Source organism: Semicossyphus pulcher, unplaced genomic scaffold (assembly GCF_022749685.1).
Source record: "Semicossyphus pulcher isolate SPU_LCO1_2020_fin unplaced genomic scaffold, fSemPul1.0.p SCAF_5, whole genome shotgun sequence".
NCBI classification, from domain to species: Eukaryota; Metazoa; Chordata; class Actinopteri; order Labriformes; family Labridae; genus Semicossyphus; species Semicossyphus pulcher.
The window spans coordinates 24,407,501-24,423,482 of NW_027211726.1; the positions used below are offsets into that span (position 1 = coordinate 24,407,501).

The 15,982-nt window shown below is 40.1% G+C and overlaps 1 protein-coding gene and 1 pseudogene across 1 annotated transcript; both read right to left on the reverse strand.

Annotated features, from left to right (window-relative positions):
- Positions 1-652: 652 nt before the first annotated feature.
- On the reverse strand, positions 653-7,862 carry eif3i (eukaryotic translation initiation factor 3, subunit I). Its single transcript, XM_069681234.1, has 11 exons — positions 7,770-7,862; positions 7,318-7,410; positions 7,113-7,200; positions 6,924-6,989; positions 6,694-6,843; positions 3,944-4,071; positions 2,652-2,762; positions 2,309-2,398; positions 2,127-2,200; positions 1,907-1,999; positions 653-1,800 (listed from the first exon to the last, which is right to left on the reverse strand). Exons 1-11 carry the CDS (start codon positions 7,770-7,772, stop codon positions 1,719-1,721), a joined length of 978 nt encoding a protein of 325 aa, XP_069537335.1. The 5' UTR covers positions 7,773-7,862; the 3' UTR covers positions 653-1,718.
- Positions 7,863-10,938: 3,076 nt separating this feature from the next.
- On the reverse strand, positions 10,939-12,816 carry LOC138609439 (piggyBac transposable element-derived protein 4-like; annotated as a pseudogene).
- Between the last annotated feature and the right edge of the window lie 3,166 nt (positions 12,817-15,982).

Here is a 15,982-nt window from a genome sequence, read left to right on the forward strand (position 1 = left end):
TAAAAGTCGTTTCATTCACAGGTCACATAGCTCATTGAAGAGCCGATCTAGTCTTGTTGAAGGAGTCCATGAGCATTTGGACAAAGCCTTTGTAGGTGCTCTCTTAGAACAGCAGAAGCCTTTTTACAACGATTTACTCCAGCAACAGGAGTCCTCATCACTTCTGACTGGATTTGGTGGCATGATTTCCCTCCTTCTGTGAGAGGAAGTGTGCCTTGGAAATCCAGGGCCGGGATCAGCCTTAGTATTTAGACATAGCCTATACTAAGAAATCCAGCTTCTTTGGTACAAGATACCCACACAATAGGAAATATATACTTTTGTTACCCCAGATGTACAGTCTAGGGAGAAAAATTCCTAAAAATCCCTAGTTATGTACTTGTGCAAGTATGCTTTTTGGTACCCTCTGTTTTTTTGTTCTCTCCTTCTCTCTCTTAGTCTGAAAACTTAAACACCTAGATTGGACAAAATTAAGAGGTTGCCCAGACTGCACAGATTGGTTGAATTTGTTTTAATTGTTGGGATTGGATAGTGGCACCCACCTATCACTGAAAGCAACTATGCCCTCAATTATGCATAACGTGAAGCCTTTATATAATTCAAAGTAGGGCTGCATAATATTGGGAAAAAATGACATTGCGATAACTTTTTGTTCTGTAATATTTATTGCGATATTAAAAAAAAATCAGGAAATTGTACCAGATAAATGCAGTTTTCATGTCCATACAGTCACGATCATACTGTTTTATGATATGAGACTTTAATAACTTGCCTCACAATCGGCACGTCCTGCAATATGACTATTGCACTTGTGCACATCGCAATTGCAATGGTTAAACGATTTATCGTACAGCCCTAATTCAAACAGTTGAGTCGTCATAACTAGAGAAACTGGCTATAAAGGCCAAAGCCATTTAAAAAAGAAATGCTGTAAACATGTTTAATTATGCTTGGGCAATTTCATATGGGGACTAATGGGAATTGACCCTTGGAGCCGGCCTCAAACAGCGGTGTGATTTTTCCAGATTAAAAATAAATTTGGGATATTCCAAACTAAAATACTGACGTGTATCCAATAATCCATAATGATGTCTGTTTTCGTTTACCTCAAGCTCAACCTGCCAATTTTCAAAAGGAATGCAGTGAGACATCTAGCTGTTTTTGTATATTTGCCGTAGATTGATGTACTCCGGAGTAGAAGCTAGCGTGAGCCGGCAGCTACTGCTACTGCTGAGGGAAAAACTATGAGCAGGCTTTGACGATCGCCTTGTTTATGTAGGTCTCAGTTAGCAATGAAATCACTAAGGTTCCCGCTAATTAAAGTGAAATTTTACTTATTTGTGGTATCTGATTTTATTTACTTAAGAGTCAGGCAGAGTGAGTTTAAATTCAAGTCAAGATAGATTTTTACATCAAGGGTATGAACATTTTATTTCTAAACCCATCATTACAGTTCCCAAGGCATGTTGTTAAAATACCTTAAAAAATCCACAGACACTGTAGTCACTGAAATGACCTCTACCTTTAATTTCATTAATCTGTGAACATTAAATTACAGCCAGTAAACCTCTCCAGCTCCCACTTGTACCCTTACTTCTCTTCAGTTTAGAGTAAGGGAAGGAGACAAGGTAGTCAGTGGAATGCAATTGAACTTAGTTTGTCTCTCCTCCTTCCTGACTGCGATGTTAGTTGAAGCTGTGGGGTCAAGGAGCCTGATTTTATGCCTCTAGTTCAAAGTCAAAGTACTGAGGGTCGAAGTAATGAATCCTTACATATCCATCTTCTCCTCCACTGCTGTAACTGTAAACAATAACCACAGTACAAGGAAAATGTCAGCAGTGAAACAGACAAGGATGTTTTGACCAGACCCATGGACAGTGCAATTTTAAGTCTGTTTGACTTTTACCTTTTGCCATCAGGGTGGAATGCCACACAGTTGATGGGACCAAAATGACCTTTTACCCTGCCAAACTCCTCTTCATAGGCTGCATGGAAGAACCTGATGATGGAAGAAAGGCAGGTTACTGTTACTTACTTAATCTGAAATGGGCCAATCATTAGGTGTAACCAAATGGGTTAAAGAGGGTATTTCCATTACATCTGTAATCAGCAAAACTTTTCCTCACCTGGCTTCAAACTTGCCAATCCTGGTGGAGGTAGTTGTGACCTCCATGGCTTCCTGTCCACCTCCCATCACCACCTGCAACACACACACACTAAAGTTTTTGATGTGATACGATTTTATATGGTCATTATGTGCAGAGCCCTTATTTGTTTACATAACATAACTTTTCCAGTCTTCACTTACATGATCCATAATGGGGGAGATGGCAGCAGAGTTGACAGGTCTCTCCGTCTTGAAAGTCTTAATGTGGTCCAAAGAAGTGCTGTCAAAAAGCTTCAGTGAAACACAGGAGATAACATTCAGTATAAAATGGTGGTATGGTATGGTATCATAATAGCAAGCATGACAAGACACAAACTCGGATAACATATACAAATAGATGGATTATGTAAACCAAATACACACTGATAATGAATAAAAACATTAGCTTTAACTAAACTGACAAACTAACTGTTTGTTTGATCAAAATGCTGCTTTTGCTGTCTGTGTCCTGTCTGAGTACCAGGAGAGCAGACAGGCTTTTTACCTTGGCAGTGTTGTCCTTTGAGGCAGTAATGAACATAGTGAGATCCACTGATGTCTGGATGTCATTGATTTGCTTGGTATGCTCCTTGGCCTTCTTCAGGACATCCCCAGACTGTCCATAAATAACACAGCCACAACATTGAAGTTTAAAATTTTTGAATTACAATGAAACATATTTTCTTCAGGCCAAACTGGAGATCTGTATTAGATATTTCAAATTGATATACTTTGTATACTTAACAGGTTTCGCTATTAAACGTGCTGTAAAATATCAAGCTTATATTATCGTAAAGGCTCCGCATCACCGGGTGTTTCTGTTCTCAGTCTGAAAAAAGGGGCCTGTACATTATTTTTGGCGCAACCCGTACAGAGCAAAAACAAAGTGACACCTGTGGTGCACCAGCTTATGTGCCATGCTTATCAAGAGCGATGGAGGCTATGCTATATTAGCTTTAGTATGGCAGAGGGACAAAGCAGCAAAGTTTGTATCCACTGAAGTAACGAGTGAAGTTACGTATTACGATGAAACATTGAGTTGGTAGTGAATTTAATATAATAAAATATAAATAAACCTGTCACTTACAATCAACTGCATAGTGGTGAAAGATGGGCTTTCAGTGCAACGAAAACAAACAGCAGTAAAGCGGCATGTAGTTCATGGATGACACAATAGTCATCTCAAGGGCTTTAGTCAGTGACCGTTTAAACGTTGCTTCACTTCCGGTGCAGTCCCGGGCGGCAGCTTGCTAGAGTCGCTCCTTGTCGTCTTGTGTCTTTTATTTATTGCATTTGATATCTTTTATCTTTTTCAATTTTCTTTTTTATGCAAGTAGTTTGTAAACATTTGTTGGCTTCAATTAACCCATACACTTTATATTTTATCTTATATTTGAGTTGTTTTTTGTATTTCTCTAATTTTGTACTGCATTTTGCATTATCTGGCACTATAATTTCCTTCGGGATTAATAAAGTTATATCTTATCTTATCCTTCTACAGTCTGTGTTCATGTGATTTTATCCATTAGAAATGTTGTGAAATTAATTAATGCATAATAATAGTGAAACCATGATTATTCGTCAGGGATGCAACGATTGGAGATTTTGATGGTACGATTATAGTCTAATACTAAATACTCTTAATAACTTCAAACTGACTGTGTTTCTCTTATTGTTTTTGCATCCACAACCAACATCAGATTTGTTTACTTTGTTCTGTAGTATTAAGCCTCCAGCCAGTGCTACATTAATTTTTTTTACATTCCCAGTAGTCTCCAGACAGAGTGCTTGTCTCACCTTGGCACTGAACTGATTGATTTCTCCGTTCTCGTGGCCCGCGATGACGAACTCTCCAAGAGGTCCCCACACAGCACTGGTAATCTTGTAATCACTGCAAGGTACTGACAGGTAGGGTTGGTTGTCCTCTGCAGAGAGAAAGAGAGGGAGAGAAATTGTAATACTACTAAGAGGATTTTCCTGCTTATTAATATAATTTTCAACAGTGTAACTGTCAACATGTAAATACATTATTTCTTATGCCTTATGGAAATACTCTGTTTGCTTTAGGTGAGGGATTCAGGAGGCAGGGCATGATAAAAAACAGTCCATAGCAGTTGTAACTCAGCGCTTTAAACTTTCCATCAGAAATAAAACGACCTCTATTTTATAAGAAATCAAAGGACGTTCCATTAGCACTAGCTTAACGGCAGAGCGTTCAGCTTCAGTGAAAATAATGCAGCGTCAGCCGCATGTGTAAAATATAGTGGCTGTGGATGAGAGGAGAGTTGATGGCTGGAAGTCAGAAGTGTAAGATGTGTTATTTTAGTTTACGTTCTGCCTGTTCAACAGTTGTTTGATAAATTACAGAAAAACATTCAGATATGATTTGATGTTTTGTTTTTTCCATTCTTAATTCTTCCAATTTTGGTGCTGGTGATTTTCCTTTGGCGCTAGCTTAAACCTCTTTGGGGGGCGCCAAAAAATTATCTGTGCAGGAAAAACCCTGATAATGAAATAAGGTAGTACAGTAATCAGGGTCCAAAATTAACATTTTGGTCTAGCTGCCATTGGCAGGTAAGCAAAAAAATGTGAGCGGCCACAATATTAATATTAATATATACCAGCCATAAAAACGTTATTAGATATAATGTCAATAATTAACAGTGCTAAAAAGAAACATTTACTTTAGTACTGAACTTAAAGTAGCAGTGTAATATTGAGGTAATGTATTTTGCTTGTGTATTTATCTTTACTTTTATTCCACTGAATTTAAAGAAAAATATAAAGTCATCAGCTCCACATTTAGATAATAATCCACTGATATTAAACATATTATTCTGAAATAGGCCATCCTGCACAATGAGTAGGTTACCTTAAGTTATGGTGCTGTAAGAATATTTTGATCCTCGTCATTTTATCTCTTGCTTAAGTTTTTATTGCAGGGCTGTTGCTCGTAATGGAGTATTAATACACTCTGATATTACTCTTTTTCTTGAGTACTTATTTCATCGCCGCAACAAAATAAATATTTATTAGTGCAGCTCATTAATCCACTGACACAGTGACAGCAGCCTGTCAGATGAGAGAGCAGTGACTGCTTGATCATTCATTTACAAGCTCCACAGTTCTGCTAGTGACTGTACTGTAGCTCGGCTATTAGCAATAGCCTCTGCTGTTGAATGCTAGGTGTCTCAGGTCTTTCACTTCTCCTCTGCCTCCCGTAGTGACAGTGGTACACGTTTATACTCAGTTTAGATGCAGTGATGGCGAGACTAAGTGAAGTGGAAATGCATCTCTCCACACCATGGAAACTCAATAATTAGCTGCTGTAGCTAGCAAGTTCCTATTAGCCGGTGCGGGCAGCTAATGTAGCATCAGTTGCCCGTTTGGCAGCCCCCAGATAGCCGCGGCACAACACCGGGTTGCCGGGGTGGCTGTGTGACCGAAGGAGGAATAGCAGTAAGCAGAGGAAGCCCACAGTCACAGTTCACGTTTCTAACAGCTGCTCTGTTCCTAACCTGCTACATGCAGCATCGGTGCGACCAGTTAAAGTGTAAACGCGTACTTTACAGATTGTTGGCGCACTAGAGCCCTGCTACATGAGATTAATAACAGAAGCGTGAGGACGCCGATGGTGGTCAGGGAGGGTCAATTAAAGGATTGTGTTACAATTATTCATGGACACGTGCCAGCAACGTGCTGAGTCGTTGCAAGACAAAACTTCATCAACAACTTAAAGTGTGTTTTGTAGTGATGGGAGCACCTGACGCTAGATCAGGCTATCAGACATTATATTATTATGAAGCCTCCTTTTTAACAGATTGATATTGGCTGCTAATGTGGGCATTGACTTGGGTCTGGTACGCTGTATGAAGTAGATGAAAACTCTAAAAGCATTCTGCTGAGATGCTGAAGCATTGATGACAGGCTTGTTGAGTTTTCTGAAAAACATACTGCTTAGTTTTCGTAATGTTACATCTTCAAACAACCTCCAACTTTTAACATTTTTGGTCGTTTCTCTGGCCTGTCTTTTCTTTTCGCCCCTCACTATTTTCTCTCTCTTCCTCCATTTTGCAATCCATGTCAGTCACACTTAAATGGATTAAAAGGCTTTAATTTACAAAATGGCATCAATGATTTTTTGACTTTTTCTAGCTCCTGGAATCATTAAAGACTAATATTACAGTTCTTACTTTTGCATTTATAAAAAAGATGGAAAAGATTGATTTTTAACAACCTTGCATAAATAACATCAATATCTAACTATCTCTATATGTTCTTAGACAGAGACACAAGTTTAGACATAATGGCAAGAAGGGGAACCATGAGATTTATAATGTGCGATTTTAAAATGTTAAGTAGGCCGGTATCAAATTAATACAATGCCTAATGATTTACTCTTGATCCTTGACAAACTCTGGTGAAAGCTGGATGTGGCTTGCCTGTTTCTTTGGTCTAGTAACCACTTTTTACGGTCAACAACTTCAGGTAAAGAATGAAAGTGTCTGCTAAATGAAAGCAGTGTGTCTGAGTTGGTTGGTATGTACCAATCTGCTGTGGATCCCTCAGGTCAAAGAAGTTCAGGAAGCACTGGTAACCCATCTGCTTGTCTGTGGAGAACATGATGATGTTGCCGCTGAAGTCAAAGCCACACGTTCTAACAGCAGAGTTGGTGTTGAGCAGAGCAAGCTGTTTACCTGTGCAGCACAGAGGGGCTGGGGTTAGTAGATGAACAATCGATTTATGAAAACTTACACTATAGTGTGTTTCTACCTACCAGTCTCACAGTCCCACAGTCGGCAGCTGTTGTCTGCTGATCCAGTCAATACATTTTTAGTGTCCCCTGAGAGAGGACATGTTAAGGAACCCAACATGTATGACACAAGATAACAGTCACAGTCACTATATCTCATGAATACAACATCAAACATTATATTTCAAATAGGTGCATTTCTTGAAATGATACAGTCACAGTCAACACACCACACAGCTCCTGTGTGTCCATTGTAGGTGCCAAGCCTCTCGCCATTGACAGAGTACCACACGTTGGCTACCTACAACGGGAGAAATTAAAACAGGTACACCAAATGAGTTAATACCAAACAAACTTGCGGGTGGAATAAAAAGATAATGGCAGGCGTCAGAGCATATAAAAAAAACAATCAACTCACCGTGTCTTTGGCTACAGAGAAAAGCAGATCTCCTTCTCTGTTGTACTTGATTTGAGTGATGGACCTCTCATGGCCCTGAAGCAGAATGGGTTTCTGAGGACAAGAGTAAGCATCAGCATCTGAGCAGTCTTACCAATTACGCTTGCCTTCAGCTTTTAACTAGAGGTAGAAATAGATGTGCATCTTCTTCAGCAGGTCTCAATGAGGTAGTATGAATAAAGAAACAAATCAAACTGTGATCGTTGACAACAGGACAACTACTTTTACTAGGTTTAGTTATCTGTCCGTGAATCATCTTGAAGCTAACACTTATGCTAACGTTGGCTACTTTCACAGCTAAGCTAACGTTGGCCGGCGTAGATACGCTAGATCACCGACAAACTGTTTCAGTGAAAGAATCATTCGGGGTAAGATACGCCTCGTAGCTGATAGAGACCAATAAATAAACTTACCATTTTTGTCACCTAGGAGTTGCCACTTAGTCCGGAATATTTACTGCGCCTTCCGTAAAGGCAGAAAAGATGAACACTCGTGTTTCAGGCTCCGTAACTGCAGCGGAAGAGAAAGGTGATGTACTTCCTGTGTCGGATGGTATTCAGCCCTACACGGTGGTACGCCCTCTAACTGTAATACTCAACTCTAGCACGCAGTAGGCTATTCAAATCCCTTTGGGTTTGCCTTAAAGAAGGAACCATATATACTGTATATATTTTTTATCTACATCCTTTTATTTTATAGCGTTGTTTTACTATTCTTAAATAGTGTTATTAAGATGTTTAATACGACGTGAAGGGTATTTACATTCTAACAAAGAAAGAGCATTAACAAAAAAACTATAAAATAGCATAAAAGGTAACACCTTCATATTGACAAGAAAATGTAAAGACATAGGTTTCAGTTGTGTGCTGATGTATTTTCTAAGCAAGGCACGAATCTGTGTCAGTCTTCAGGGGCTGTATTCATAAAACTTCCTAGTACAAAGAGTTGCTCCTAGTGACAAAATTCGAATCATACCGTTTCTAAAAATTTCCCCTTAAAGTCAAGACTAGATCCTGGTAAAGATAAAAGTAATTCACAAAGCATCTTAGCCCTTTAGGTATGGAAGCCCAAAATAGTCCCGTAAGTCATTATATTGAGATACTTTCTCACCAAGGCCCTTCAGCTGAAAGCATGGATTTGACATTTTCAGCCCCTGGGCCCCCTGCCCCAGCAGCATATCAGGTGCTCCTCTACAATAACCCACCCAACTAGCTTCTGTTATTCGTGCCTAACCACATTTGTAACCGACCACCACTACAGAAAAGCATTTTGTTCTTATATTGCCTTTTAGATATTCCGTTGACAGTTTAAACGCAAGACAAAAGTTATGGCAGTATGACTGTTTTTTAAGATATTTTCTGTTTCAGAAAAAATTATTTGATTTTGATGTCAAGCAGAAAAAGGTGAAATGACCAAGAAGCTATTTCATAGCAATTTGATCTTTGTCAATTGCAAATATCAGACATGTGCCTTTTATTTTCAGGGGAAAGCATTTTGCACATTTTCTATATGTTTTACAACTAAAGTGTTTATTTTATATTAAAGTAGCTACCAACAAGTCTTAACAAAGAAAGTTGAAACTGAATGTCAATTGCAAAGTTCAAAAACGTGAAGGATTCTCTGCACTTAAAATAAATGTTTCTTATTTCAATCTGACATGGGTCTTGATTACACTTATGGGTATGAGCTACCAAGGCCTCCCAGATGCGCTCTGCCTGGCAGAGAGCAGGTGCATCACGCTGCTCTGGTCCTACCTCTGGCTGCTCCAACATGTCTTCCTAGTGTTCCTGATAGATTACCTGCTGCATTTCACAGAAGTTGTGCAACATCACACAAGCAGACACAACATATTTAACATTTTTGGTTTGAGAGTCATATCTTTTCATAATACATCACCAACAACCCTTGAGGCAGCCAAATGATTGCTCAACGTGGATGCATGCACGGCTCAAGCAGGCGTAGTAGGCTGCCCTTGGTCACTGTACCCTCTGGGAATGGCTCTATTAGGTGGTTGGTAACTGTAGGCATAATCGGCCAGCCAACATCAAAATCAAGGAACTTTTAAGTGTGGTCTACCAGTCCTTGAAGAACACTGTACCATCCTTTTCTATTATAGTAGTCGGTGGGATAGCTCACCGGGGCGATGATTGGCATGTGTGTGCCATCCAAAGCACCAGCACACAGTCACGATGGCTTTCTGCGGATGGGTCTCCATGCTGTGTAGTGAGATGAGCCTCCTGAATTCCAGCGCTTTGCATCGTGGGATACAGCAGGCAAGGTAGACTGGTCTGATGCATACTGGAGATTTTCTCCGAATCAGTACGGCATCCGGGTATTTTTGGAATACTGCACATTTTGCTTTTGTTTGCATATTGCATACTTCATACTACATTTTGGCCAAATCAGTACGTACTGGTATAGTATGGCATTTTGAACACAGCACCAGTCAGTGATAATACTGCTGCAAATGTAAAGGCTTTCATCAGTAGGCCATAGGCTCAAACACCATTGTGTTACCTCGTTCGTCGATAGATAGTGACTTAACAGACATTTATTTACATGAAAATATTCGAGATTATTACATTGAATTAAATACATATTAGAATGAATCTGACTTGTCACGATGATTCTGATGTGTAATTTCAAAATTAAAGCCTTCTAAAATGTCAAAAATAAGCACCTTTTCCTTTGATTTCAGATTAGGATTAAAAGGAAAGTTCCTGTTATCACACACTCATTTCACTTCAGAGTGATAGTACAACACCCCAGCGGGTCACTCAGAAAATATCAAATCAATCAATCAATCAAATTTTATTTGTATAGCGCCAAATCATAACCAGAGTTATATCGAGACACTTTACAAAAGAGCAGGTCTAGACCGACTCTTTGTTATGTTATTTAAAGAGAGGCCCAACATGAATCACCATGAGTAGCACGTAGCAGATATCAGAATATTACTTCACTCCATTATCAGTGATATGATACATATTGGTGACCAGTCGTATGCATATTTCCATGTGGTGATTTCAATAGCTTGCTCATTAATAAATATATTGACTCAAAACTGCTTGTATTGTGTCAATGTTATCCTCTCACAACATTCACAGTCATACATTTCTGGTAAAATCCCATAGAAAATCCCTTCACTCTATTATTAGTGACTTGTTGTATTAACCCTTACATACTGGGTATATTCTGTACCTTCACAGTATTGTCTGGGTCAATTTTGACCCGGACCAAGAATTCCCTTGTAGCAAGTATTTCCACCAAATTTTTAACTACAAACCTATTCAGAATGTTTAAATCCTTCATAAATGTTTCAAAGAGCAGGGAAAGTGTATTTTTTAAGTTTTACACCACTCGTTTTTGGTGAAAAATATCTTATTATACACAGTATAATGTCATGTAATATATGTAAGAAATAGAAAATATAAAAGCCATAATGATTTGAATATATTTTATTGACCTTGAAAATGACATCAACATTCTGGAACTTTTGGACTTCATAATATAACTACTGAACTCTGTCCTCAATGCTATATCATAAGATATAAAGTGCTTATAGTCAACTAGTCTCTGCATTCAAAGCAGAGGTGGGACACTTTCCGTGTGTGGATCTTGCACGTGTTTTCCACATTTGCAGCAGGTTGTCCCTGTTTTACAGTCTTTTTTTGCAGGGCAGAAGCTGCATCTCCTTCTCTTCTGTTCCCTCATGTTTGCTTCTTGATCAGGGCCAGGCTCAGATTGCTGCACTGCCCTTACAAATGCTGCTGAGGCTGCTGTGCGGGGGAGGTGTTGTCGCTTTTGCATGCAAGGAGCCACAAGGGCCTTTCCAAGCTCCTCCAAAAAGAACCTCCTCCAGTTCCTCTTGCTTGCCCGCCAGGTTGGGTTTAGCTCACTCCAAATCACAAAGGCATTGTACGTGGATACTTCAATTATGTTGTGGAATATGACAAGAGGCCAGCGGGCGGTTCTTCTCTTGCAGCTGTATGTGCCTGTTACTTTATCAAGATTGTCCACTCCGCCTTTTGTTGGCATTGTAGTCAAGGATGATAGCTGTTTTTTTATCTTCCCGTGCGCTCACCTCTGCAGCCTTATGTAGTGTGCTCATAAGGATGACGTTGTTGTTCTTCTCGGGCATGTATGAGACAACTGTGGTGTCCTGAGTAAATGCAAACTTAGAAGAAAAGACCTCTCTTCCCCTTGTTGTAGTTAGGGCAGGTGGCAGCTCAGGTTTGTTCCGCCTCACAGTGCCAACCATTGTGATTTTTTTCTTCAGCAGCACCTGACCAAGCTCATGAGATGTAAAGAAGTTATCGCAGGTCACATTGTGTCCTCTCAGCCCTTCCGTCATTTCCAGTACAACACGCATGCCTTGTTTTTTCTCTGGAGCTCCACCAGCTGGCTTCCCTGTGTAAACTTGCATGTTCCAAGCATAACTTGAACATGCATCACAAGCAACCCATAACTTGATGCCATATTTTCCAGGTTTGCTTGGCATGTACTGGCGGAATGGACAGCGACCTGGAAAAACAGAAAAAAGAGGAAAACCATTTACCTTTTTGTTCTATCCATTTTATTTATACAATCCCACTGCTCTAGCCTGTGCTTTTACAATGTATTTTATATATGGAAGTGCATAAGAAATAAAGAGAATCTGATCTGAAATCTGACCATTTGATATCACAGCCATGTATACTGAAGCATAGATTAATTAGTCAACGAGAAAAGACCATTCTTACCTCTAAATGGAACCAGTCTTTCATCCACAGTAACATCAGGGCCAGGTTTGTACATGAGAGGCAGCTGTTCCACCCACTTGTCCCAGACATCCCTGATTGCTGCCAGTTTGACAGTGGCACGCCATGCAGGTCTTGTCTCATGATTGTCAAATCTGAGCACCGCTGATATGGTACGGAACATTTCCAGGGACACGGTGGCTCGAAAAACCTGTCTTCCCGTCTCAGCATTCCAGAGACTGGAAGCAGCCTCACCTCGGGATCTGTACACACCAGCCAGTATTAGAAGCCCCATGTAGGCATGTAGGTCAGTCACATCCATGGTCTTCCATTCTTGACCATAACGATTAACGCCCTCCACGTTTGTCATTTCAATGATAATTTTTTCAATGGCTGGAGGGAGGAAAAGCTGGAATGTTGACAAAATGTCAGCTGCATGGGAGATGGCCAGTCTTGTGGGTCCTGGAGTCATTCGAATGACATTTTCTGCTGTCATCCTGCCTGCAACATGATGTGGAAGTGATGACCAACAGATAGCACTGTTTTTTGACATAAATGTCTGCCCTGCTGTCTGCTCCTCTCCATCAGAGTCATCTTCATCGGGTGGGGAGTTTTCTTCCACGTTGTCTTCCTGCTCTGACACGTCCTCCTCTAAATCAGTATCAGACTCATCTTGAAAGAGTAGATCCAGGGCCTGTTGGACATTCAGTCTTGCTGCCATGATGTCTGTCACTGAAATGGCAGCTTGTATTTTTTTGTATCTTTTTTGCTGTCAAATGTGAAAACGGGTAAAATTTGACCCGAACAGTATGTGAGGGTGAAATATGCATATTTCCATGATTTAAATAGCTTGCTCACTGATGAATATATTTACTCCAAACTGCTTAAGTTTTGGGGGCGTGGCTTTGTGGCTGTCAGGGGGGCGTGGCCTGTGCCTGTAACGGGGGCGTGGCTTATGTCTGTGATGGGGCGTGGCCTTGTACCTGTCACGGGGGCGTTGCCCGTTTTGAGGGCGTGGCTTATGCCTGTGTCGGGGGCGTGCCTGTGCTTGTCACATGGGCGGGGTTTGTTTGGGGGCGGCGTATGTGCCTGTGATGGGGCGTGGCTTATTCCTGTGACGGGGCTTGGCTAATACATGTCACAGGAGCGTGGCCTGTGCTTGTCACATGGGCGGGGCTTGTTCTGGGGGCAGGGCTTATGTCTGTGACGGGGCGTGTCCTTGTACCTGTCATGGGGGCATGTCCTGCGCTTGTCACATGGGCAGGGCTTGTGCCTGTTTTGGGGGTATGGCTTATACCTGTGACAGGGGTGTGATACCTGTCACATGGGCGTGGCCTGTGCCTACGACAGAATTAATTAATATACTTCCACTTTGGCACACTACAATTTCACTTAATCAAATATGTAGTAGCTATGTTCATCATTTATTTACATTATTATTTACAGAAGGGATGCCCACATCAGGGCTTGAACTCCACTCCACCAGCTCCTAGGCTGTTAGCTTAACCCCTACGCTATGTCATAGCTATAACCATGTAAGTCTTTTCTTCCTACACCACCTTTTACAAATATACTTTTGTTTGCAGCTGGCTTGTTTGACAGCCAAATTTGCAGTTTAGCAATGAAACCTAGGGTATTCTCAGTACTACGAAGGTTGTGCTTTTTTTAACCGGTGTACATCACCAAGGTAACTTAACAAGCCTAACAATTTCCCCTTATAACTCCAAAGCAGGCTGTTCAAGATAAGCCTCAACCTGCAAAAAAGTACCACCTACTGACTGACTATCGTGATCCTGGTACCCTTGGAATGAAAGATATAAGTGTGTGCTGGTTTAGGTCAGTGGATAATTTATTAATAGAGGTCTGAGATCTTCATGCGGTCGATCCTGGTTCAATTCCTGCTATCCCCACTTTCTCCTCTGTTTCCAACGCTGTCTGCTCTCTGTATTTTGGGGAAATAGCACATTTTTAGCACAATTAACAAAATCCATCCATCCATCCATCCATCCATCCATTATCTATACCGCTTATCCTGTTCAGGGTCGCGGGGGGGCTGGAGCCTATCCCAGCTGTCATTGGGCGAAGGGCGGGGTACACCCTGGACTGGTCAATTAACAAAATCAAAGAATTTCATTATAAAATCAATGAAAGTTAAATTTCTGTGATGTCATCTGAGGTTTTTGCTCAAAAGCCAATCTTATTACAACCCTCCTTTCCTTGCTCCTGAGGTAATGTGTTGATTGGCTTGGAAAGTGTATGCCTAATTAAGCAGACAGTGTAATTGAGTGTAATTGAGCAGACAGAGTGGACAGCTATAGAGGATCGTAAGGAGATATTCACTGAATTTGACAGAAGGGTTTTGGATGACAGTTGTGGACTATCCCTTTGGGTCAGAATGTTACATTAGAGCATCCACTACAGACACAGATGAATACCAATACACAAGTTAGACAATCTATAATGAATTTGGGTTGTCACTGTAACTAACAAAATATGGTTTGAGCAAGTGTAATCAGGCTCAGAATTACAATCTTTTGCCACTTTTGTGTTGTTAATTTATACAGGGAGAAAGACATAATAAACGGACATACAAAAACTGGAGCAGGGACACCAAGTCCGTCCATTTCTTACCAATCCCAAAATCCCCCCTCTCCATTTCTCTCCATATATTACCAATCAAATGAAAGCCGCTCTACCCGGCTTCCATTTCTTGCCAATCAAACGGGACCTCCTCTCCATTTCTTACCAATCAGAAAAACCCTTCAGCCTTAACTCCCACCCCCGCTTTTTCGACGAATCAAACGGCTGTTGCTACCTCAGTGCAGGCAAAAGAAGACGAGAGCGCCTCTTGGCATTTTTCACGGTAAGTAAAATCAAAAGTTCTTTATATTTCAGACCTAATTTCAGAACTGCAAATTTTCTGCAATTTAAATACCTAATGTTCGTCTAATGTATTCATTGATATACTGCCATGTGCACGGCGTAGTTCATTTTGCTAGCTAAAAACACACCTTACTGTTGTAATTCATTAACGTTTATGTTACTCACAGCTACCGTTCACAAACAAACACTGTATGGTATGGTTAAATACAAAACACCATTAACAAACTAATGTATTTTGTTTTGCAAATACAAAACATACCTATCAAACAAATACACAATACATCACGCTTTATATTTTGTTTTGCAAATACAAAACATACCTATCAAACAAATACACAATACATCACGCTTCAGAAACAAATGGAGAATGTCTTACAAGTACAAAAATATATATCCTAGAGTACAAAAAAACATATCTTACAAGTACAAAAAAATCACGTGACTTTTGGTATGAACATCCCACCATGATTGTGCTGAGGAGTTTCTCACAAATGTTCGGAGTAATTCGCCCTAAACAACAGCAGGTGGCGCCATGAGTCAATTACAAGTACAAAACAATATACCATTTAAGTACAACCATAGACTATATAAATAATAAAAACTGTGCATTGACATTTCTGCTCAGGAATGTTATTGAATAAGAAGCTTCCTGTCCTTTAAACTACAATGTGCCATATCTTTATTTTTTTTGTTAAGTTTTTGGATTCTTGCTTTATCCCAAATATCTCATGTAATTGAATACACAAGGGACCACATTCTAGAAAAAAATCTGTTTTTTATTTGAGTTTGAAAATACGCCCTTAAAATTGCACTAAGGGCATGTTCATTTTGTTATAAAAGGGTTGAAAACAAACACTTGAAATTAAATCAGTCCTCTGGCAATGAAATAAAAAAACTGGAAATAATAATAAATGTCATGTTTGTTACACAGGATTGAAAAATAAAGTTCTTATCGTTTTAACTGCCCTTGAAATGTCTGTTGCCTATTTTATTTTACATTGAGT